Raw genomic sequence first — 24,302 nt, forward strand, 5'->3', positions numbered from 1 at the left:
ATATCTCTGCTGGTTTTAGAGTTATGCTCCGGAAATGAACCTGCTACAAAAATATGATATTTTCAGCAATGTTTCTATGGTTACAGAAAAAAGTACAAAAAGTGAAAACCTTAAAATAGCAAAAGGCACTACTAGACCATAAGAACAATGTGTCTATGAAGTTTCATGGAAATATCTCTGCTGGTTTTAGAGTTGTGCTCCGGAAACGATTCTTACACAAAAATCTGCCATTTTCAGCAATGTTTCCATGGTTACAGAAAAAAGTACAAAAAGTGAAAACCTAAAAATAGCAAAAGGCACTACTAGATCATAAGACCAATGTGTGTATGAAGTTTCGTGGAAATATCTCTACTGGTTTTAGAGTTATGCTCCGGAAACCATTCGTACGGACGGACGGACGGACGGAACCCATTTGTATATCCCCAACCAATTTCGTTGGGCGGGGGATAACAAGAGAGGTGCCAATTACAACTGCAGCCACCACCCTCGATACTTTGATGATTACTCGCAAAATTCTGATGAACTCTTTAAATATCCCACTCAAATTATATACATTTGTTTAGTTTATATTCAGATAGCTAAATTTCAGTTTATGAGTCCAAAACAAAATAGTGGATGACAAACAGGCAGAGAGATTTCAGTATACACCTTCCCCCGTCTCTTCTAACTTAGTAACAGGAGACACATAATGGACACCAGTCATTTTAATCCTTTTCCTTTGACACACACTGGACACCAGTCATTTTAATCCTTTTCCTTTAACCGTAATAAAACACACTACAACACCAAACCTCCATTGTTATCTACAGACCTTGTGGAGCTCCTGCCAGTGTGTGAATTCCTCAATCTTTTCTCTCATTACTTCATTAACACTATCTCTTGTTGTCTTCACCACCATGTACTCATCATACCTGTACAAATAATGATAGAATGTCACAATCCAACATCACTTTTAACATCTCCATACTCCTCTATACTCCACAATTCTTTGGTAGATGTCCAAGAAGAGATGAAGCTGCTAGAGTGATGACAAAGATATTCTAAAAGAAGTAACAGTAACCATGACCTTAATCCCACAAATCTGAAACTGGACTTTGTTCTATATACACTTGACCTGCGATAATCCAATGCTGATAGTACGTAAAACTCACAATAAGGATAGAAATTTATCATGGACATAGTAAACAGAATCCAAAAATCAAATCAATTCGTAAACCAGATGGTTTGAGTTGGGAACAAAAGCGTTTGGATTATCAAGGATCCACTGTAATTTAATTCTTCACATATATTTTGTCATATATACTGTAATAAATATTATCATATATATTGTCATGTATATTGTCCAGTTTTATGGAAATCAATGGCATATCTTGACTTCTAAATTAGATGTAAACTAACCTGTCCTTGAGGGAGAACAGAGTACTACTGAGGTCTGTGAGGGCTTCACTAAGGAGCTCCTTTAGGTCCTTCATACTCTGTAGACTAGTCAGATTGGTGTAGTAGGCCTGAGCTATACCGAGCCAGCCCTGGACCTGTTGTTGTAGCTTTGGAAGGGCTGATACCATCTCGTCTCTGTAAACAGAAACCAAACTGTTAATTAGTAATACATGGTTTTATTTACACCTTAACTTGTTTTCAAGAAAGTTACTACAAGAGAAGGCAATTTTATCTCAATTACTTTTCTAATTCATTAATGTTGCATGCTTGACCTCATGCAATTCATCAATTTTGTTCAGTTTCTTGTTTTTTATTTCTTAAACAAATCAAAATAAGAAAGCAACCTACTTCCATCTTTCAAAATGTTATAACTCTTTACAGAAAACTCCAACAAATCCCTTTTACTGACCTGTTTTTGGTCCAAGAAGCTTTCATTTCAGCCATTCTGATAGCAAACATACTAGTAGTTATCTCCCTTTCCATCTCATGTTTTGTCTGTCGTCCTTCCCCTGCATTCCCCAGGGTAGAGATGCCTCCACCATAGAATGCCCCAGTGTAGCCACCCTCGTTTCCTGTCGTCCAGTCAACCAAAGGATCATAGACAAAGGCCTCTAACAAGGTGAGAAGTGTCTCACGCCCCTTTCTCATTGCCTTCATTACATGCTCACTAGCGATTCGGAATGTTCCCTGTAGAAAATCAAAGGATAAATTAATGGTTTTATTGATCCAAAACACCTGATGTCACCTGTAGAGGCATTTTTAGGTTTTTTTTACCAAAAGCTGTAAGAAGGTATGCAAGATTTATCTCATCATTCATGGTGACCATGATATTTTCTCTTTGCTTCATCATGCTATAAGTTACATGTAATAGTTAATTTTTGGCTCCTACACAACGACAGCCTATTGACGGAAACTATGAAATATGGAAAGAGCTGTCTGTGAATAAACAAGAGGTCAAAACCACAGGGCAAGGGTCAAGGTCATCTGACAATTTTGGTAAGAGTCATCTGACAATTTTGGTAAGAGGTCTGTGGATAAAAATTCATGTTAACAACACATTTCAACTAACATTAACTCCCTATGAATAAAACTAAACTCAATTCTTGATCAATACATTTATTAAATATGAGTGATATCCATCCATAAATTTTGAGTCTTTTAGCCCCACTTCAACTAGTCTAAACTTGTTGTCTCAAAATCCCTTGACTCGAAATTCCAGTTGAGTCAAATTAATTTTGAAGTCCCGTTTTTTTCCCTTCTTTGTATCTGTATTTTAAGATTGGATGACTTGAATTTCGATGACTCGAAACTCTGGTTGATTCAAAGTCAATTCCTGGTCCATAGAACGGATATTCAGCTAAAAAAAATAGTCGCTATCTCCAATCTAATTTCAGTTAAAAATTTCTAATTGACAAAAAATCATATAAGTAAATATACAATGTATACAAACAATTGAAATTCACCTGTGGTTTGTCGTAAAGCATGCTAGGTTTACCTGCACATATTGCTATCGGTAAACGCAGGCCTATGGAACATACTAAAACAATGACTGTTATTTATGAATTGTTTAATAATCCTTTCAAGTCTGGCTTCCTAATGCAATTGTGACTTACCAACACAATCACGCGCAGCATGACATGATCAGCCTGAGTGATCATGACCTGAAGCGTGTTTGTCTAACTAGCTTGTGTGCATGTATATTTAGGAATCATTCTGTTGATAGTGCAAAATAATTTAACAAACCCACAATGTTAAATATTTAACTAGTCCTTGCATGTGTACTAGTATCTTAGTCATGCAATGTATTTCTTCATTGGTATAGAAATCCACTTTCGTTTCAGTTACCGTAAATAACGTTCCGTAAATTATATTAACCAGTATGAGTGAACATGTGTGTGATGAGAGCCCACAACGGAGTGAGTAGTCTGTTACAGTAGGTGACAACTATAGTTTATTTTGCTATGTTATTATTTTGAAATATCATTAAATTCTAAAATAAGACAGATGCTTGTTTTTATTTCTTCAACTACTACATTCCGTATACGTTTGTTGTATGAACCATTGAAGTCAATATACCACCTACAGAAAATCAGGGTGCATGCCTATTATCTTGACGATCATATCATTGTAACTAAAGTATTTTTATGCATTTAAAGAAATCCAAAAACATCTGAAAACATATAACAAAAATGATTTAATACAAACCTGATAAGTTGGAAAATCACGATAATATGCTGATCAAGGTAATAGGCATGTACCCGGCTGTAATAGTCATAAGATAATGACCATAGAAAACCACGTTCTGATCAAACCTAATGACATTACGTTTAAGTTGAATTCCAGATGAGTCAAATTATTTCCGTTGGTCCATTGAATTTCAAGATACGTGTTATGAATTTTGACTGTATTTGTAGGGCAAGAGCTGTTGGAGAACAGCAAAGCTCGCCTATTCAGAAGAAGTTGATGTTCAAGTATTTACTATTTAAACATGGAAATATTACAAATTAACAGACTCAAAAACTCCCTAAAGGGCCCCAAATTGGTTGTATTATCACGTTCAGCATCCATACACATTAGGAAAATAAAATCATAAACCTTTATGATGACTTAAGCTTAAACAATAGACAAAATAGAAACTTGCTCAAAAACTTTAACATGGAAATATTACAAATTAACAGACTCAAAAACTCCCTAAAGGGCCCTAAATTGGTTGTATTATCACGTTCAGCATCCATACACATTAGGAAAATAAAATCATAAACCTTTATGATGACTTAAGCTTAAACAATAGACAAAATAGAAACTTGCTCAAAAACTTTAACATGGAAATATTACAAATTAACAGACTCAAAAAAAAACCTAAAGGGCCCCAAATTGGTTGTATTATCACGTTCAGCATCCATACTCATTAGGAAAATAAAATCATAAACATTTATGATGACTTAAGCTTAAACAATTGACTAAACAGAAACTTGCTCAAAAACTTTAACGTGAAATGGGACGCCAACGCTGACGCCGACGCCGACGCCGATGCCGACGCCGGGGTGACAACATTAGCTCCCCCTATTCTTCGAATAGGCGAGCTAAAAATAAACGATATGACAGATTAATGATTATTATTTGAAAAGCTGCCAATTTTATAATGGTAGGTAAATGACAATGCTAATCTACCGAGTTCATTTCAATAGACTTAAAACCTGAACAGACTTAACTATTCTACATGATGTTCACCAATAGGGCAATGTCTGTTTCCATTTAAGTCTAATTGTCCTCACAACAAACTGGGCCAAATTAGACCAGTTATGGTGAGAGTATACATTAACCCAAACAGTAGGGTTTTTAACCCTTTAATAGCGTTGATGAGTTTGGTATAAATAGAAAATGAAAACAGAATAGAAAGAATCGTGACTTTCGGAGGAGACCTGGTGTTTCCATTGCATGTAATGATCAATAAATAATGTTACTTGTGAATATCATACTTGTAATGACAAAACTTTCCCTGACAAACAGGAAACTAGTCCTCATTATAATGGTCAACTTACAAAAGTCACCGGAAACTTCTCAGTCTTATAAACTAAATATCTCTTTACTAAAAAGGATCCTTTCTATTTTCCCATGTTTTTCAGTTTTTTAATATATTTATATTGTTTAAAACTTTTTTTTAAATATCAAGTACAATGATACAGAGTACAGTATACTGTCACTGAAATAATAATTTCCATACAGGATGTTTTAAGAAATTATGAAAAACAATTTAATTAACCACTATCTTTTAAAACAAGTATGATCTAAAATCTCATGATAAATCTGAAGAATTTTAACTAGAAATGTGTGTAAGCTGCGTTTGCCTCCATTTGAATCCAGGCAACAAGGAAATGAGATGAGTCAATACAGAACAAGATGGCTTCCTCCTTCCTCTATCAAATTACATGGCACAGATATGTGGATGTTTGGGTTGGGGGTGAAGGCATAAAGGAAATTTTCTTAAAACTTCAGATTGAACTGAAATATAACCTTTGATCAGCAAGTTATAAAGTTTCATTCTCAGCATGTTACATCTCAACTCAATCCCTCACATCCCTTCCTCCATTTTCAGCTCAACAGTCAGAGATGAGCATCAGATGTGTTTTTTAAAATGGGCCGACCCTAAAAATATCAAAGCTTGGTCAATCAGGACAACTGTGTAACAGTTAAACTAGACAGGTGGTTTATTTTCGCTATATTAAAGTACCAGCAGGATTGTTCACAAATTCATAGTAGGTTCCCTCATGAACTAGTATTAGGACCTACCACAACACTAGAGGGCTGATGGAAAGCCATATAAGATTTGGAGATTAGTGTAGTACAATTATATATAAGGCCTTAGAAATATTGAAAGAGTTTTGCGACAGCCCTTATTTCAAAATGCAAAACTTTTCAACTACTTTCCAGTTCATTTGTGCACAATCACAGTGTTTTTGATCGAAACCTTTACAAAAATCTTCTCAAATTCCATCATTGAAATGGAGCTGAAATGCAAGTAGTAGTCTGAAATTAAAGTAAGATACTTGTATAGCGCTTAGTTGTGGGGTTAATATTTTACAGTTTGTTATATGGGTCATACTCATGAATATTGAATTTTGTAGTTAACCAATTCCTATTATACTTTGAGCTGTTGTTCTTAGGTACTTCAATGAATATCTGAATATTTGGTTTGTGTTGAGAATTTGCAGTGAATAAGCAAGCCAATACAGCTATTAGACAATTAAACTGTGTAATCTCAGCTATGATTGGTTTGGATAGCTCTGTGGGCGTGGATACGATACGAAGAACAATCTTTCACGAGAGACTTAATTAAAAAAATAGCAACAACATATATACAACACTGCCACATCTTTTTACAGCGCCGTTACAACAAGTGTTCCTGTTCACATTCATTCACTCGATAGACACGTTGGCTGGTAGCTGATCTAGTAGGCTGGTAACTGATGCAGTAGATTAGATTTTAGGTGGCATGTAACGAAGGCATTGATTGGCTGAAGCATCGGCAGCCCGACTGATTGCCCCCTGACTGACAAGATCGCCAACAACATTGAGAAGTAGGCGGAGCCAGCGGATCTTTGATGTTCATACCTGACTCTGTTGTACAATGTGTTTGATCACGTTGTGTACTATTTAATTTGTTACAATGTATACATTCAATCACTGTATTAAAAATTCCTTATTTTTTGTTTCACTTTTTAAGTGAATGTTTTGAGGATAATTTGTTCATAAATTATTGGCCATTTCTCTCGACTTCGGGGAGTAGTCATACTGTAGCATAATCTTATGTATCTACCAACGTTCTAATGGATCAAACTTTTCATCGTTTTTATTAATGTGTTGGGTTTAGATCTATTGTATCCATTCTAATATTACATGTATTGTCACAGCCGAATCTAGCTGCAAGGTCCGTTTGGTGTGGAAAAACAAATCAGGTACGGCTGACAATAGATTATGTTTTATCAGAATATATTCCAATCAAACACGGTTTTGATACATACCTGGATGTTACATGTAGTAGGGGATGTTATTCTAGTTGTAGACTTTGAGTTTGAATGCATTGCCTAAATATTTTTATAATTTAATTTGATCCATATTCGAGGTAATGTTCTCGGACATTGGTGCATGCACGGCGGTAGTTACAAAATGTAGGTTGATTTTAGCCGAGAAATTGTCAACACTAGATTCAAATGCATCTCTCTGATTAAATACTGGTGATAAAGTTAAAAAAATCTATGCCTACAGCTTGAATAACATCCCCTACTAACATCCAGGTATGTGTCAAAGCCGTGTTTTATTGGAATATATTTTGACAAGACACGATGTTCGGTTGTACATTGTACCCGATTTGGATTCACACACCTTGCGGTAAAGTTAATTATAATTAGTCAGAAGCAGGTGATTTCTTTTCCGTACAATTTCTGACCGACTTCTCCGCTACAACAGTAGCTCTTTCCATACGTACTTCACTGATTAGCACTGATTTAGAGTTTATACATGAGGTAATTACTGCCGTTCTATCATAAGATTGCACGATTGTGTTACAGTACTAGTGTATCGACTCACTGTAGTTAGATTACATCGCTACATGTTACAGGTGATGTGTTTATGTAACACGCATTGTGATTGGCTGAGTTGATCTAAAAATAGAAGAGAAAAACTTGTGTGCAAAATAAAGCTGTTTAGCCTGTCATTCGTTTTGACTTTTTATGGTGAACAGAACACTTTTTTTCCAGTGAAATACGAAATATAGTCTGATATTCAACGAATTTAACAACTTCTTCATTGACCTTTGTTGGTGTCTTGATAGGCCGAACACGTGGTAGCAGAGAACCATGCTGTTCCTCGTACAACTATACATTTCCATATGACACTCCATAATTGTATATTTTCACTACCCTTTCGCGTACTTTTAGATCGGTTCGTGGCTTTGATATGTCAACATATGATCGGTTAAGTACTGCTTCTAATTTTGGCGCAATTTTAGCGAGAGATTGAAATAGTAACGTACACATGTGCAAACATGCACATGTACCGGTAACTTATAATATGCACGCGTTGACAGCTTGGCGATCGACGATTTTTGGTACTTCCACACTTTATTATTCAGTATAAAGTTCAAATTAAGAGTTAAATTAACATTTTAAATATACCTTACCATAATTATGAAACTTAACAGTTATGTTTTAGCAGATACTTTCTTCTTGACCTTCATATTTATTCATTACCAGTATTATTATGTTTAAATCAATATCATGTATTCTTCTGTAACCTGATTGTGTTATCTCTTTCTATGTTTGATTTTTTCCCCAATCATATTATTTATATATTTACAACAGCTATTTAAGGAAACTCGGTCCGTCAAGTTCGTCACATGTACTAGGTGTACCACGGAAAAAACACCCCGGATCAAAACAGTTATTTATTTGTACGGCATAATAGTTTTATTTTACAAATGTTAATTTTTCAAATGTTCATCTATTTGAACATTTGTAATTGTTTCGACGTACTTACAACGTCCCGAATGCACAAATAGGGGCCATTTTAAACTGGGGTGTTTTCCCGCAGATGTACAATTAGGTTGTGTAACGTTTATTTATATACACACTCAGCCAATCACAATGCGTGTTACATAGACGCTTTACCTGTAACATGTAGCGATGTAATCTACTACAGTGAGTCGATACACTAGTACTGTAACACAATCGTGCAATCTTATGATAGAACGGCAGTAAAATGTATTTGTGTAACCATTTTACATTATGAAGCTTACGATGCCGATCATTTTATGTAGTAATCGACGACAGACATTTCCAACTGTTTTAGCTCCGCCTCTACATTGAAGCGACAGCCAATGAGAGCCGTGCTTACACAGCTTATTGAATGTCGTTGGCAAACTGACTCACTACCATGCAACCTGACTAGCTACCAATCAAGCGAACCATCTACTAGACTGGCCGTCACACGTACGATTATTGTAACGGCGCTGTAATCGGTTTTATCAAACATATCTATATAAGTCACAGTCACAGCAGTCTTTTCCACACTAAATAAATTCACACATATCTACATTTCTCCAAACAGATTAAGAAGAAATGAGTCTTTGATTTGTAAAGTTGGAACTGTGTTATTCAGTAAAGTCGTGCGGTAGCCTTGGTTTTTTTCTGTAATCGGTGTCTCATGAGTCAAAATATATATTCTGCTACATTAAAGATGCTCCACCGCCGACAGAGTATAAATGATATTCATCAATTTAACAATAATTGGCGTTTAATCGTGTATAAGTATCTCTAATTAACACAAAAAAATGGTACAAAATAATTCATTTGTCAGCGGTGGAGCATCTTTAAATCTAGAGACTGATATCTATATAACACCTGGCTGCAACAATGTAGTTTTGAACAACGAACGGAGGATTTCTGACAGATGGTCGTCGTCAGAGCTACGATTCCGTCCCATTGACTATAGTATTGCAAAACATCCAGCGGTGAAAATGATATAATAATTCACATTTGTCATGTAAGTTTGCAATTAAATTCAACAATATCTAACATTTCTAAAATGAACTGATTATCCTTTTACCCACTTTCATGTCTAAATTATGTTTGTAAGCACATTTCGTATCGCATCTCCGACACGCTTCACTTGGCTGCCATGATGATATTCATAAGCCTACTTTACCATATCTGGAATAACCTAACTTACTTTCACACAATGTTTTACTATGAAAGATGATTTCACAGATTTTTTTAAAGTCCTTTTATGCTTTCACCAAACTTTGCTAAAATATACGTTAACATTCCTTATGAAAGGTTCTTATATGGTTTCTTTCCAGTAAAGATAATTACACAATAATCAATTTGTAAAGAATTCTTATGATAGAACGGGTTGATTTGCATAGCTAAAAATACCTCCTGTATATGTATATGTTCGAAACCCGGATAGTAAACAAAACAAGCATGGCCGAGAGAGAGGGCAGTTTTGACCAAACAATGAGTAATACAATATTATATAATAGTTTCAGAATATGATACATATTAGATTTCACATATTATAAATGTGTCCTGTCAAAGGTTACATATAGTTTATATAAAACTTTATACAAAATACGTTTTAATAAAAAAGATAGTGGATGTAAATAGTGAAATGCATACATGGGGCACCATAAGGGGTATTTTATCGTACAAATATAAACATGTGGCCGTGTCAATTTTGGTGATGATCGGTTGATTTTCTTTCCTCTCGTGTAATAATTTGAGATAAATACAGTATTTATCCCAAACTATTTCTATAAACAAATATAATGATACTACTAATCTATTCATAATTTGAGAGTTAAGAGAGCACAATATATCTAAATACTTAGAACATACCTAAAGAGGTTGACAAATAGCTTACTATATATATACATGTATTATAACTGCTTTCTATTTCTTTTTAGGGTATTTTATAACAATATTCTTATGTCATTGAAATATGTGATAACATACATGTAGATGAAAGATCACTGGAATCGGCGCTAGTCGAGATACATCGATCTGTATGTTGAGACATGTCCGTATTATATTACTGTGCTCATGATCAACACGGTTACTGCACGTATGTTATTTGTAAGTACATGCATATCGTATATTACATATATATAATATATATCTATTCCCAGTATCCATGTACCTAACAGATATGTGTTAATATATAAGCGAATTAAACTAATCAAAGACTTGCATTTATATTAGTACAAATGTCAGTATTAGAGTGAACTACAAGGGGATGTAAATATTGTCAGACTACTGGGGTTTCATCATTAACAAGAGGCCCATGGGCCTTAACGGTCACCTGAGTTTGTTTAGAATGAAACAAAGACATATAAACACTAATATACTGGCCCTTGAGGTCGGTCAGTGATTTTATAAATTTCACTTTTTAATCTATCAAGACTATTTGCTTCTATCAAACCTATGAACTCAGAAGATTTTTTGAATTTTAAGTCATTTTGACACTGTTTGGCCCCGCCCATCTGGTCCCCCAGGGGATCACCGAGAAATGACATGGATGTTATAAAACTATATCTCAGGCTAATAATTCTTATTAAGTTTTACTCATTTCCTATGAAAAGTGAGCAAATAATGTTCATAAATGTGTTTTTCATATATAAACTAAAGTAAACTTGATCCCTTCCCCAAGGGGAAACATGAGACCCAAGGGCCATATAATTCAAATTTTTTATAAAAAACACCATAAGACCTTTCCATCTATAAAGAGTATTAGATTCTACCATTTCCAGAATTTAAGAAGAAGATTTTTGAAGTTTTAGCTTTTTTGCCCCTTTTGGCCCCGCCCCTCTGCCCCCAGGGGGTTGGATAGGACAAATATGGATATGATATTAAAATGCTATTCAGGCTTATAATTCTAAACAAGTTTGACTCTTTTCCAATGAAAATTGAGCAAAAAATGCTCATAAATGTGTTTTCCCTATATAAACTATAGCAAACTTGACCCCCTCCCCAGGGGGAAACTAGAGACCCCAGGGTCATATAATTCACAATTTTTGTAAAGGACCTTAAGACTTTTCTATTTATGAAAAGTATTTTATTCTACTATTTCCAGAATTTCAGAAGAAGATTTTTGAAATTTTAGCCTATCATAGAAAATTTGTTAATAGGATTAAATGGCCATCTCATACTGATAATTCTGACGACATTTGACTCATTTCCTATTACAAATGACCAAAAAATGCTCATAAAGGTGTTTTCCCAATATAAATTATAGTAAACTTAACCCCCTCCACAGGGGAAACTAGAGACCCCAGGGTCATCTAATTCACAATTTTTGTAAAGGACCTTAAGGCCTTTCTATATATGAAGAGTATTTGATTCTACCACATCTGTGAGTAGAGAAGAAGATTTTTGAAATTTTACTCAATTTTACCCCTTTTGGCCCCTCCCACAGCCCCCTGGGGGGTGGGGACCATATAATTCACAATTTTGATTGGCCTTATGCCTTAGAAGGTTTTATGCAAAATTTTATTGAAATTGCTTCAGCAGTTTTGGAGAAGAAGTCGAAAATGTAAATTGTTTACGGACATACGACGGACGACGGCGGACAAAAGGCGACTACCATATAATTCACAATTTTGATTGGCCTTATGCCTTAGAAGGTTTTATGCAAAATTTTATTGAAATTGCTTCAGCAGTTTTGGAGAAGAAGTCGAAAATGTAAATTGTTTACAGACATACGACGGACGACGGCGGACAAAAGGCGACTAGAATAGGTCACTTGAGACTTTGTCTCAGGTGACCTAAAAACACCTTTAACTCAAGTTTAAAAATTTATTCTGGATAAAATCCAAATAATACTGGTGTTTCACAATGTTTATCATGAGTTTGTTGACTTTTTTAAACTTCAAATATTTTCACCTGTTGATTTCGTCACGGTTTCCGGTAAATCAAACATGGCAGTGTTTTTGAAAAGAATAATGTGTGTGTTGTGTTTGCCTTGGATTTTGCCACTTATATATACCGGTAGTTGACGAAACATTATAATCAGCAGATTTGTTATTTGTAAATTAATTAAGTTGTTAGTACAATACATTTATATATGGGTATTATCCGAGAAATGTATTTGTATCAGCCTGACACTAGTTCGGACTAAGGTAAAGTGAAGAGCTTCCTTGAAATTTGCCTTCTTTTTACCTCCAAATCGTGGGAATATTTCAAGTCAAGTGTGCCAGAACTGGGTGAGAATGTTTGAAACGTTCTGATGAATAAAGCTGTGATAATCACTCACCAACAAACATGTATGATGCCTTATAAGCATTTGCTGAAACACAGATGTTATTTGTTAAATTAAAATTTAAAAAGTAAATTGTAGGTATTGTAACACTCAAATTTTTGTATCTTTTGGTGGCGAATAATATATTACAAGCTCTTCTTGATTTCTGAATATTGAAATTACGGCACATATAACTTAATGTTTCCCTTCTCCCCCACTATCAATGTCTACTGTAATGCAAGATGTTAGAAATTTTATAAAAGAAGTAATGATTTAAAAGTTTGCTTGATAAAAATTATACTCCATTCCTGGATTTGTCCTTGTTTAACCAATTATGGGTTAGAATAACATTCAAACATCCGTTGTTATTATCACATATTAGGGACTCCGATTACACAAAGATAATTATTTGATCAAGTGACATACTTCAGAAGAACCAAGTAATTATCTGAGGACCTTGTTCTGGAACATTCTGACACTGGCGGTAATTATGTCATTCTGATGGTGATTGAAAACATAATTGGTCAGGTCATCAGATGAGATCAGGTGATCGGTCTCTGATTTACAGCAAATTAATCCACAAAACAAAGGAAAATTACTCTTAAGTCAACTTATATCAGTGGCTCAACTCGTATTCACTTGTCTTATGAAATTTGAATTGATTTCCTTTCTACATAAAGGATTTTAGTTTTACTTCAAACCCACACAAAAAATATTTATCAAGTTATTTAAAGTCTAATTAGGATATTCCCTCATATGCACTGTCAATTTCAGGCTGCTTCCCATAGCCCAAAAAAATTGTTTCTACAGAATTTAAAGTAACATAAAAATACCCATGCCTCCATACAAAATCTACACGGCACTGGCAACACCCTGTCCATCTATTTCATGGTAAAGACATGAAAATAAAGTAATACAAGATATTGACTTTTGAATCAATGATTTATTCATTACAAGGAAGAGAACACAGAGCATCAGCTATGTATAATGGTCTGGTCTTACAAAGCAAATTAATCAAAACAGCTGGCACTAGGGAAAATAGGCACTGGAAACCACTTTATTTTGGCTTATATAATATTTTGTGTCTTCATTATTATCAATGTATTCTCCATCAAGGACCATTACTGACAATAATGTATTTGTATTATTCAATTACCCTGCCCTGGTGCTTAAAAAGTTGAAGCAAATAAGAGGGTGCTTAATGAAACAAATTTGGAATAGCCTTTTATAAAACTATTCTACAAGTAAGTCAAAGGGAAGGGGCGCTTATAGGGATGAGGGCACTTATAGGGATGAGGGCCCTTAAAGGTATGGAGGCGAATATTGGGTTGAATACAGTATTTGCATAAATTCACATAACATTTGAAATCAGCTTTGAGCTCTCTCACAAACATTTTATCTTGCAAAAATAGAGTGGCTTACAGTGTGGTATTCACACTATCTCACATAGGTGAACCCACATACAGAAGACGTGAAAATGTAGCAGCCAGACCATGATTCAAACCCGGGACTCCAAACACAAGCAGACCCTCCCTTTTCAAAGTTTTTGCCCTCGAAGATATACGAGACCCATATACCACCATTATGGGTATTTAAGTAGGGCGCCAATTTTGTAACAGAAGACAAGACATTGTAGCGGTTAGACTGGGATTCAAACACGGGAGCACTGAACACTAGCTGAATGAACTGAATGAGCTACCTGGTCACCGATGATCGACCCAGTCCAATCCCACCACAACTCATGGCCAAGAATCCAAATATACAAGTTGCCCACGGAACAGTACAGTGTTTGGCCAATGGGTAGAAGCAAAATGTATGTTTTATTGTATTATACTTTGTCCTGTATTTCGCACACAGTATAGGCAGGTATGTCATATTATGGTTGGAAAGTGTGATTTTTGTAATATATTAAAACAGATATATATCTGATCGAGAAACAGAGCTATAACCTGATTCAGTTCATAAAATTATCGCAGATTTCAATAATTAGGTGACTTTTTCTTGTTGAATGTTACTGTTATAACTATATTTTCTACATTATGCATGCGAAAACGCTTACCAAGTATAGTGAACAACATACAAGACAGTGGATACATATTAGTTCTTCAATTATTTCTTCATTTTTCCATAGAATAGTACGTGCTGCCCCTGTCGCACGATCTAACACCTAAATTTAGGTTCTTATCTTTTTAAAAAGGACAAGAGTTCCACTATACAAGAAGATACAACACAAATATACCACAGTCTTCCAAAACATGCACCATGCGCTTCACACACGCAACACATCGCACACACGGGAGGCCATCCTTATATTACCCTGGTTGTTAATGATCAACCAAGCAAACAAATTCAAAAGTCATTTTTTGATATAAAACAGATATATATGCATGCGATATTTTGCTGATAACATAACGTAGATTCTAAAGTATAGTTTTTGTTGGTTTGATATCGCAAAAACTTTTTTATTTTTTTTTTTATTTTAAGCATTTTCATACATGCATATATATAATCCAATAAGGTATTAGAGAATCTTCAAATCATCTGAGCAAAGATTTACTGTTTTTAATTGAAATACAGTGTATAAAGAATAAATTCAGTCACGTTCGTAATCCAAACTATTCTGATTGTATAGCCAACTGAAAACAGTTCAACGCTTCATTTGTGAATTGCAAAATAAAAATTTTGGGGAACATTCTGGTTTATACTTTTTGAATCAATCACATTCTAAGCATGAATTATTCAAGATGACAGATAAGCGTCTTTTAACTTGGAACCCTCAAAACAAGAAGTACCAGATGAATCGGTTTCGTTCCAACGGAACGTAGTATTCAATTTTGACGGAACATCAGATTCGTTCTAAAAATCTCTAACTGGGACATATGTTGCTAGTTCAATTCTTGGGACTATCAAAATTAAACAAACTTGATCTGTTTCCATAAGAAAAGATTAAAGATGTGCCACCGACAGAGTATAAATGATATTTATCACTTGAACAAAAATTGGTGTTTAATCGTGTATATAAATGTCTAATTAACACAAAAAAATAATATGAAATAATGTATTTTTCCTTTATTTCCGTAATTTTTTCGAGATGCAATTATTTATATTTGGTAATTTTAACGTGAAGTAAAATAAAAAGCTCAAACTTTCCAATGGTGATAATGGTGTAAAGTAAGTTACTTTTGTAACAGAAGAAATATACTAATTCGCCTGCTCCTGTTTTTGATAGTGAAAAAATATCATTTGTCAGCGACGGGGCATCTTTAACTAGATTCGAACAATAAAACAAATAAAATATCACCTGTATATATACACATATCTGTTGTCATGGAAATGATTTTCGATTGAAGAAATTATATTTCAAAAACTAATATCCACTGCCTTGTATTATTGATTTTATAAGTGTTCCATATGCATACAGCTACACCAGTCTGCAGCGTTTTCACATGCGTAATTTAAAAAATGTAGTTATAACAGTAACATTCAACAAGAAAAAGTCACCTAATCATTGAAAACTGTGATAGTTTAATGAACTGAATCCAATTTTAACTCCGTCTCTCAATCAGATAAATATCTGTTTTAATATATAACAAAAATAACACTTTTCAACCATTATATGATATACCCGTCTATACTGAGCGCGAATTACAGGACAAAGTATAATACAATAAAACATCAATTTTGCTTCTACCCATTGGTGAAACACTCTACTGTTCCGTGGGCAACATGCATACTTGGATTCTTGACCGTCTATTGAACACCCAGCAAATATTTATCACATACGCTCCCCCAGATGACAGTTTTCTATGAAAAAGAAGCGTTTCCACTAGCATAAATAGCGTAGCCCGGTTTGTACGATTAGCCCCGATGACACTACAACTAAAATAGAAACATAGAAGAAATCACAAAAAACCAACAAGAATGCTGAATTGCTATCAATTAACATTTGGTTCTTACAGGGCTTCAGATCACAGCGATTAGTCAATGATGTGTCTGTCGTTCTATAGTTTATAGTATAGGCTTACAAATCCTTTGCTTCTTCACAAAATCTTGCTGTCTAAATATCAGTACTTTCAACATTTGTATGATAATGCATTTCATTCTGATCCTGACTGGGAGTTTTACAACATATAATCTCACGGAAAGTTTTTCTAAACTCCTTATTCTTCCAAACATAAATCACTGGATTGGTGGTGGAATTCGCAATTCCGAGAAAAACAGCAAAATTACCTGCAATGGCTTTGTCCACTGAGAAGTTAAAAACCTGCAAAATTTGGATGATACAGAATGGCAGCCACGCTAGTGTGAAGGATGCGACGACCAGAGCCATCACATGAACTTGCCTGGAGTCGCTGTGACTGGACATGGGGACTTCCTCAGCACGAATCCTCTTCTGATGGTACCACGCAACAAGAAATATCTTAATGTAGATGATGAACATGATGAAGGAGAAAAATATGGTGTGTACTGCAAAGAAAAATCTGTAGGTACCAGATAAGACGAGTTCATACAGGCAGAATGGGGCCTGGGACCAGGTGTTCAGTCCGAAGAATGGCATGCTGGTCAGGACCGTGGAGTACACCCAGGAGGAAACTACCAGGATGTAACAAGTCTTGTTCAACATAATGTTGTGATACTGCAGTGGCTTGATTATAGCAATAAACCTATCCACAACAGTACAGACCAATGAAAACAGAGAAGTTGTTGATGCAAACTTAATAGACTGGAAACGCATCAGACAAATGTATTTGTTCTTTTCCATTTCCGGGTAGATGAAGAACGCGATTTGAAATGGAAGTATGAAGCCGAGGAGAAGATCACTGACAGCGAGGTTGGACACAAACTTTCCTGTGACAGTCTGAAGGCGACGAACCTTCTTGTATGCGATCAGTACCAGAATATTGCCAGTGATGATAGGGACCATGACAGCAACTTGGAATGTGACAATCACACTCCCTACTGCTCCGGCACCTGCTATCTCGCTAATGTTTCCTGTACTATTATTCATTCTCGTTCAACTACTAGTGACTAGATATAGTCAGTCAGATTACATAAACACATGTAGCAATAAGTGACTAGATATGGTAAAGTAGTGAGTTATGGATATTATGCCAAATATAAAGAGTCTACAAATGACACAAATAAATCCATATTTGGAAATAAATCCGAACTGTTAATGTTAGGCAAAGTCCAAAGATGGAAAGGTGATAAAATAAGAACTGATTCATTAATAATCCAGAATAAGTAAAGTCCACAACCTAATGTGATAGAGATTCTCAGACAATATACATTGATAATCAGTACTTCAAAATCATCTTGATGCAGAAGGAACTTAATGAATATCTCCATGTAGATCAATGGCACATGTACAGAGATCACTCGAATGAAGTCACATTTTGAAATTAATGCTGTAAATATAAAGAACATTTAAGTTCACACTCAGGAGGATAAGTTATTCCAACTCTTAGTATTGATGTTACATTGTATTTATTGGTGTTTCTTGATTTACTCTGGCATTACTTCAGCTTAAATCAGCTGAATTTTAATTCTCATATGTCATGTGGATTCTTTTCCAGCCTTAATTCCACTGGTTTAAACATTTAATTCTGTCTTTCTCATTAAAATGGTCTTTGCTTCAACATTTTACGTTCCCACATCTTGCTTTTACTTTGTCCATTTTATCTTCGCCAACCTTAATAACCTTGCTTTTATATTTCACATCTTTAGTCTTAGTTCCACTTTGTCAGTTTCAGCTTCTTTAGTGTCTCAGTAATACAAATGCTTCTTTAAAAGTCTTATTTTCACTTATGAATTAATATAAATCTGTAACCTGTCCAAGCAAAATCTTGATCCTGTAAACCAGTTCCAGCCACCTGACATATTTTGTCTATATACCTATTGCATTGTAGGCAGGATTTATATGATTCCTTATGTATCATGGTAGACATCCTAAAACTGACTGAATTACTCTGTGATAGGACAACCAGCTGTCCATCAAAGCTCAGAGTCACTGACAATGGGCAGATGTATACAGGTAGCTAAGGCAGACTAGTCAGCTATTCAGCACATGAAATCTATTATTATACAGTCACATGAAACTTACCATTATAACTGTCAGTTAGAGAAACTTCATCTCATACAACGTATTGTCATTACCATCATTAGTGAAAATATAATTCAGCAGAAAACCTATAGGCTATAACAGCTCACTATCTGATGTTTTAGGTCTTATTATTAGTAAAGAAGATGCCAAAAAGGCCTGTATTCTCACCATGATCATTTCATCATTCCTATTTGAGTTTCAAGACAAATGAATTGGGATGAATATCTCAAATATTTTAAGCACAGGTTTTGTTATTTAATCTCTTGGGTGGGACCAGCTTCTTTACAAGCAAAAATATAGTGGTCAAAAAGACCTGTATTACTCAACTGAATGTTTTGTTGCCTGTAAATTGGACATGTTGTTTTCGGATAAGTCCTTAAATGAAATTTGCATAAATAGGCACAAAGATTAACCTACAAATGAAATTGAGTAAGATCCCTTCAGTACTTTCTGAGACACAGCGATAACAAACAATAGCTGTCAAAATCCAAAATGTTTGCCTGATGACCATCTTGAAATTAGATTGGTCTCAAAATGCAATATGCATAACTAGACATTAAAGGGGAGTTATATATGAAATTTGAGACTGATCCCCTCAGTACTTTCTAAGAAATAGTGGTACTAAGAATTATTTAAGGATGGAGGGAGGTACAAACGGACACAACAAGAAACATGATAATGTAAATATATGCATACCTCAATCCCCGTCACTCCGAGAGCCATCTCAATATTCTGTGTCATCCTGAAGGGCACCTTTTCGGGGACACGTAAGCCTTTCCCCTTCTCAAAACAGACGTTGTAGTCAATATGGACAACCTACAACAAGGATACAATATGTACATGAAATTCATTTCATCCATGATAAACAGAAGTAAGATATTTAGCAAGACTAAAAATTCCATAGAAGTGGATGTGTTGCCTGCATAGCAGTTTAAACAACGCAAAAAATAGTTATTTACAGTTGAAAATATTATTAATAACTAAGTGAAGTTATAAAGTCCCGTAACTCTCGCAAATATTGATGGATTTCGACCAGTGTCAAACCCATCTGAGATCTTCTTGATATAAAGCAATATAAATAATTTGGTTGAAACCGCATAATAAATACAAAAATGCAAATATTGATGGATTTCGAGCAGTGTCAAACCAATCTGAGATCTTATTGATATAAAGCAATATAAATAATTAATACAAAAGTTATATCACACGGAAACCAAGAAATTGTCAGTTTTGACAATTTTATAGTCCCGTAACTCTCGCAAATATTGAAGAATTTCGACAAATATCACACCCATCTGAGATCTCATTAATACAAAGCAATATACCAGATTCAGTTGAAATGAGACAATGAATACTAACGTTATTGAGCGGAAACCATGGATTTATCTGTTTTGTCGATTTCAAAGTCCCGTAACGCTTGCAAATATTGACAGATTTTAACTAGTATATAACTCTTCAACAAAAATCATTGTTATTAAGCAATATACCAAGTTTGGTTGAAATCTGACAATAAACACTTATCGCACGGAAACCGTTTTCCAGATGCCAACACCAACGCTGATATAGTGATACCTATGTGTCGCACTTGTGGGTTTTTTTTGCATCAAAACAAAGTTTAAACATTATATCATGGTTTAATGTGATCTATTTTGCTGATTGAAAGCACGAAAATAAACAATTTTACCTGGTTTTTCGAAAATCAGTCATTCAAAACCAAAAGTGCATTTCCTTTTATCAAAAAATAAGTTCAAATATAATTTTTTCTTTCCAAAATCATACTCAAACCATCTGAAAATTACTGAACTTTTACAACATATCAAAGCTATTCTTTTATATTCAACTATTTAAGGGTTTATCTAAAAACCCCTAAGCACATACAGAGGTACATCTGTCGATCGTAAAATTGGAGGAGTTGCCAATCTCTATGTATATATGTTTCTGTTTTAACATTTGTCCTTTTTGACATCTAGATACACATTTCTACAAAAACTGGAAATTTTACCAACTTCCAGGGGATTAACATTCAGGGTCATTTGATTCCCATTTCTTAGAAAAAAATCTTACTACAGTTTACCCCATACAAGCTTAAGTCCCCTACCTGACACAACAAAAAAATAAAAACCAAAAGTGGAGAGGGATTTACATGTACATATCTAAGGTTTATACATAGCTTTAGAAAAGAAGTTGAAACTATACATTATTTACACATGGACAACTCTGTGTGTGTTTGGGGGGGGGGGGCTTATTAATGAACCAAAATGTAAATTGTGGATGAAATAAAGAAAAAAGTCAGCTATATTCTAAATCTTTCAGTACTCATGCATTATCGTGTTGTGATTCCTTTTTTCTTCTTTTTTTTCAATAAACCAATGCAATCTAGAGGCTTAACATCTTATTGATTATCTAAATCTAAGAGAAGTTGAAATTACTTTGTTATTTACAAGACTTCAGGCATTTTTATCTCATTTCATATTGATTGAAGACCTGATATTTTGTATTGCTTCTAATATTGCAATTTACAACAAACAGGAAACCTCACAACTTAAGATTCAAGGCCTTCAAAAATTCAGTAATATAAAAGAAGCCCATTATGTTAGTTACTACTGAAATAAGAGGCCTACAGGGCCTGTATTTTTGTTCACCTGATTTATTTAGGAATTATTATTATAACAAAATTTGTACAACTGGAAATACTGTATTTATTCCATTAGAAGCCCTGTCTCTAAATAAAAGTCCCCCCACCTGTTTTTAAGTTATTTTTTCAAGTCACATAACTTCCCACCAGAACATCAGTTTTTTCAACCGTAAGTCACAAAACTTCCTATCAAAATGTCAAATGTTCACACTGCAAAGATTATAAATCAATAGAGAATCAGTTTAAAAATCACAGTAACACATTTTTCTTAGCTATATGAGCTTACGATCATAATTACACTTCAAAGGGCAGACTTGACGATATCTTGTCACATGTGTACTGCAGTCATAAGCTAAGTGACCAAAGCATGTGTTCATTGGCCAGAATGTGCTTGAGAATTCTTGTGGTATTGTTATCAATACAGGGAACTGTCTTAATTAAATTTCAAAAATATATGCAAATATAAACTGCATTAAAAGACAGTATTAAGTATTTTTAGTTTCTGATACATATACGAACGAACAGACTAAGCACGATGACTATAGGTCATCATGACCCTTAGGGTCAGATGACCTTAAAATGTGGCTAGTAAATGCACTGTGATACCTCTTCACACATGTGCCCCCATGATGCATTGCACAATATTGAGTGTAAACAATCACATCATGGCAGCTTTGTTACAGACATGGCCTCCGACACACTGATTGATTTTATTTCACATTTTATGGCTAAATGCAAGAGATATGGGAGAACACATGACTTGATTACAATGTGTAGGCAGAAATTGACATGATCGAGATCGACTTTGTGTCATTTTCTATGTCAGCAAATTACCTGAGCTAAGCTAAATGAAACAATGTTTAAGTGAATGTGTTTTCAACATCAAGGCAAATTAAAACTTTCTGTTTGTTAAACAATATTGCAAACATGAACTTACAACATTGTTGCCAGTATAGATGCATTTGATGCAGTTTTTCTGACAAACTTTTGAGTTTGAACATTTGTGTTCCATTAAATGCCCCCTCTTTCAAAAATTTCACGCCCCAGGGCATTTATTGGAATAAATATGGTAACAAAATAGACCCCATCCCTCAGGGTCATCCCCTGCAATAAGATCTAGACAATATCTAATTCTGACTATTTTGTCTTCAAAAGTGTACCACAGTGTTCAACATCACTAACACTAATGTACCAATAGTGGCCATGTTTTTCACTAAAATGTACAGAAATTCGTCAAGTGATAAGGTTCAAAATTGATTTGGAGATGTAAACAAAACCTTTGTGACAAGAAACTCATTTTTTAATCTTAAATTCAGATTTTTCATTGCAAGCTATAAACAAAATTATTCATCAGGTGAATCGTGTGTGCACAGAAAAACAAAAATTCAACTCTGTGTCTTCAAATACTTAAGTTACTTGGATATGTTCTTCTGGAAAAATATCTATGGTATGCAAATAAACAGAATCCACTGTATGTATTTTTTAATTACATTTTTAATTTATTGTTTTAGTCTTTGTTGAAAATAATTTTTAGAGTGAAAAGGGGAAGGTTTTACAGATACTTTCTTAACCTTTGGAAATTGAATTAGAGGCCTTAAGGCTTACTAACAAAAAGCTATCCTGAAAACTTTCAACATTCTATGTAGAGTCCTAGGGGATTAGCCAGGGTCAATTTGAGCATATTATTTAAATGCTAATAATTCTAATCAGGTTTGACTAACTTAGTATCATAATTGAACAACAAGAGCTGTTTGAGAACAACAAAACTCACATCTGGAAGCATTTAATAAGAGCTCAATCAAATAAATTTTGGTCTAATGGACCTCTTGAATTTTCAAAAAATCCTATGTTTTCTCCCTTAAAGTCATTACCAATTACAACATGTATCTTAAAATCCTTCATAATTGCAGAAATTGATGTCAATTGTTGAGAATAACAGCTTCAACTCTTGCATTGAAAACTCTAAATCATAATTTTGACCCTTTATGTCTCTTGAAATTCTTTAAAAATCCAGCATTTTCTCTCTTAAAATGAGTCTCCATTTTCAAACAGCACATTATCCCACGTTTTAAAAGGCAAAAATCAATGTACATTCTTAAGGATAACAGCATCTTTTTAACTTTCACCAAAACCTCAACCGAAGAGGTGACATTTTAAAATACTCGTGCTTCATTTTCATGCTTACTTTTACTGTCCAAAATAAGTACTTTGAAATCTCAGATAAACTTATATTCATTAAATATAACACTATATTCCTAATACCCATTTTATGACAAATTCATAAAAACTTAAAATAAAAACATATAAAATTTACTACTAACCTCGCCAGTTGCCAAGTCGACCAGCACATTGTCCAGGTGACGATCTCCTAGTCCAATGATGTAGCCAATCATGGACATGACGGCGGTGGAGCGAGCGTACGTCTGGGTAACGTGCCACCACTCATTTGAGCCTGTACTGTGACACCACAGCTCTCTGTAACCAAGTAAAACAACATCATTACCAGGTAAAACAACAAGTAAATCAAAATCATAACCAAGTGTTAAATCATAACCAAGTAAAACAACATCATAACCTAGTAAAACAACATCATAACCAAGTAAAACAACATCATAACCAGGTAAAACTACATCATAACGAGGTAAAACAACATCATAACCAGGTAAAACTACATCATAACGAGGTAAAACTACATCAGAACCAGGTAAAACTACATCATAACGAGGTAAAACAACATCATAACCAAGTAAAACAACTATCATAACCAGGTAAAACAACTTGTAAATCAAATCATAACCAAGTAAAACACTATCATAACCAAGTAAAACTACATCA

At 34.4% G+C, this 24,302-nt stretch overlaps 2 protein-coding genes across 2 annotated transcripts in view; both read right to left on the reverse strand.

Annotated features, from left to right (window-relative positions):
• Positions 1-24,302, reverse strand: part of LOC138323179 (serine/threonine-protein kinase SMG1-like) — an 86,127-nt gene that overhangs the window by 28,293 nt on the left and 33,532 nt on the right. The window contains exons 47-51 of the mRNA XM_069267589.1: positions 23,789-23,942; positions 19,529-19,648; positions 1,847-2,124; positions 1,399-1,572; positions 812-911 (exon numbers count right to left, since the gene is read on the reverse strand). Of these exons, the coding sequence (XP_069123690.1) occupies positions 812-911; positions 1,399-1,572; positions 1,847-2,124; positions 19,529-19,648; positions 23,789-23,942 (826 nt within the window). The remainder of the gene's footprint in view (positions 1-811; positions 912-1,398; positions 1,573-1,846; positions 2,125-19,528; positions 19,649-23,788; positions 23,943-24,302) is intronic.
• LOC138324164 (adenosine receptor A2b-like) lies at positions 16,786-17,737 on the reverse strand. The gene has a single exon (XM_069269247.1). The coding sequence runs from the start codon at positions 17,735-17,737 to the stop codon at positions 16,787-16,789; it is 951 nt and encodes a 316-aa protein (XP_069125348.1). The 3' UTR covers position 16,786.

Source organism: Argopecten irradians, chromosome 5, assembly GCF_041381155.1.
Source record: "Argopecten irradians isolate NY chromosome 5, Ai_NY, whole genome shotgun sequence".
Classification (NCBI taxonomy): Eukaryota; Metazoa; Mollusca; class Bivalvia; order Pectinida; family Pectinidae; genus Argopecten; species Argopecten irradians.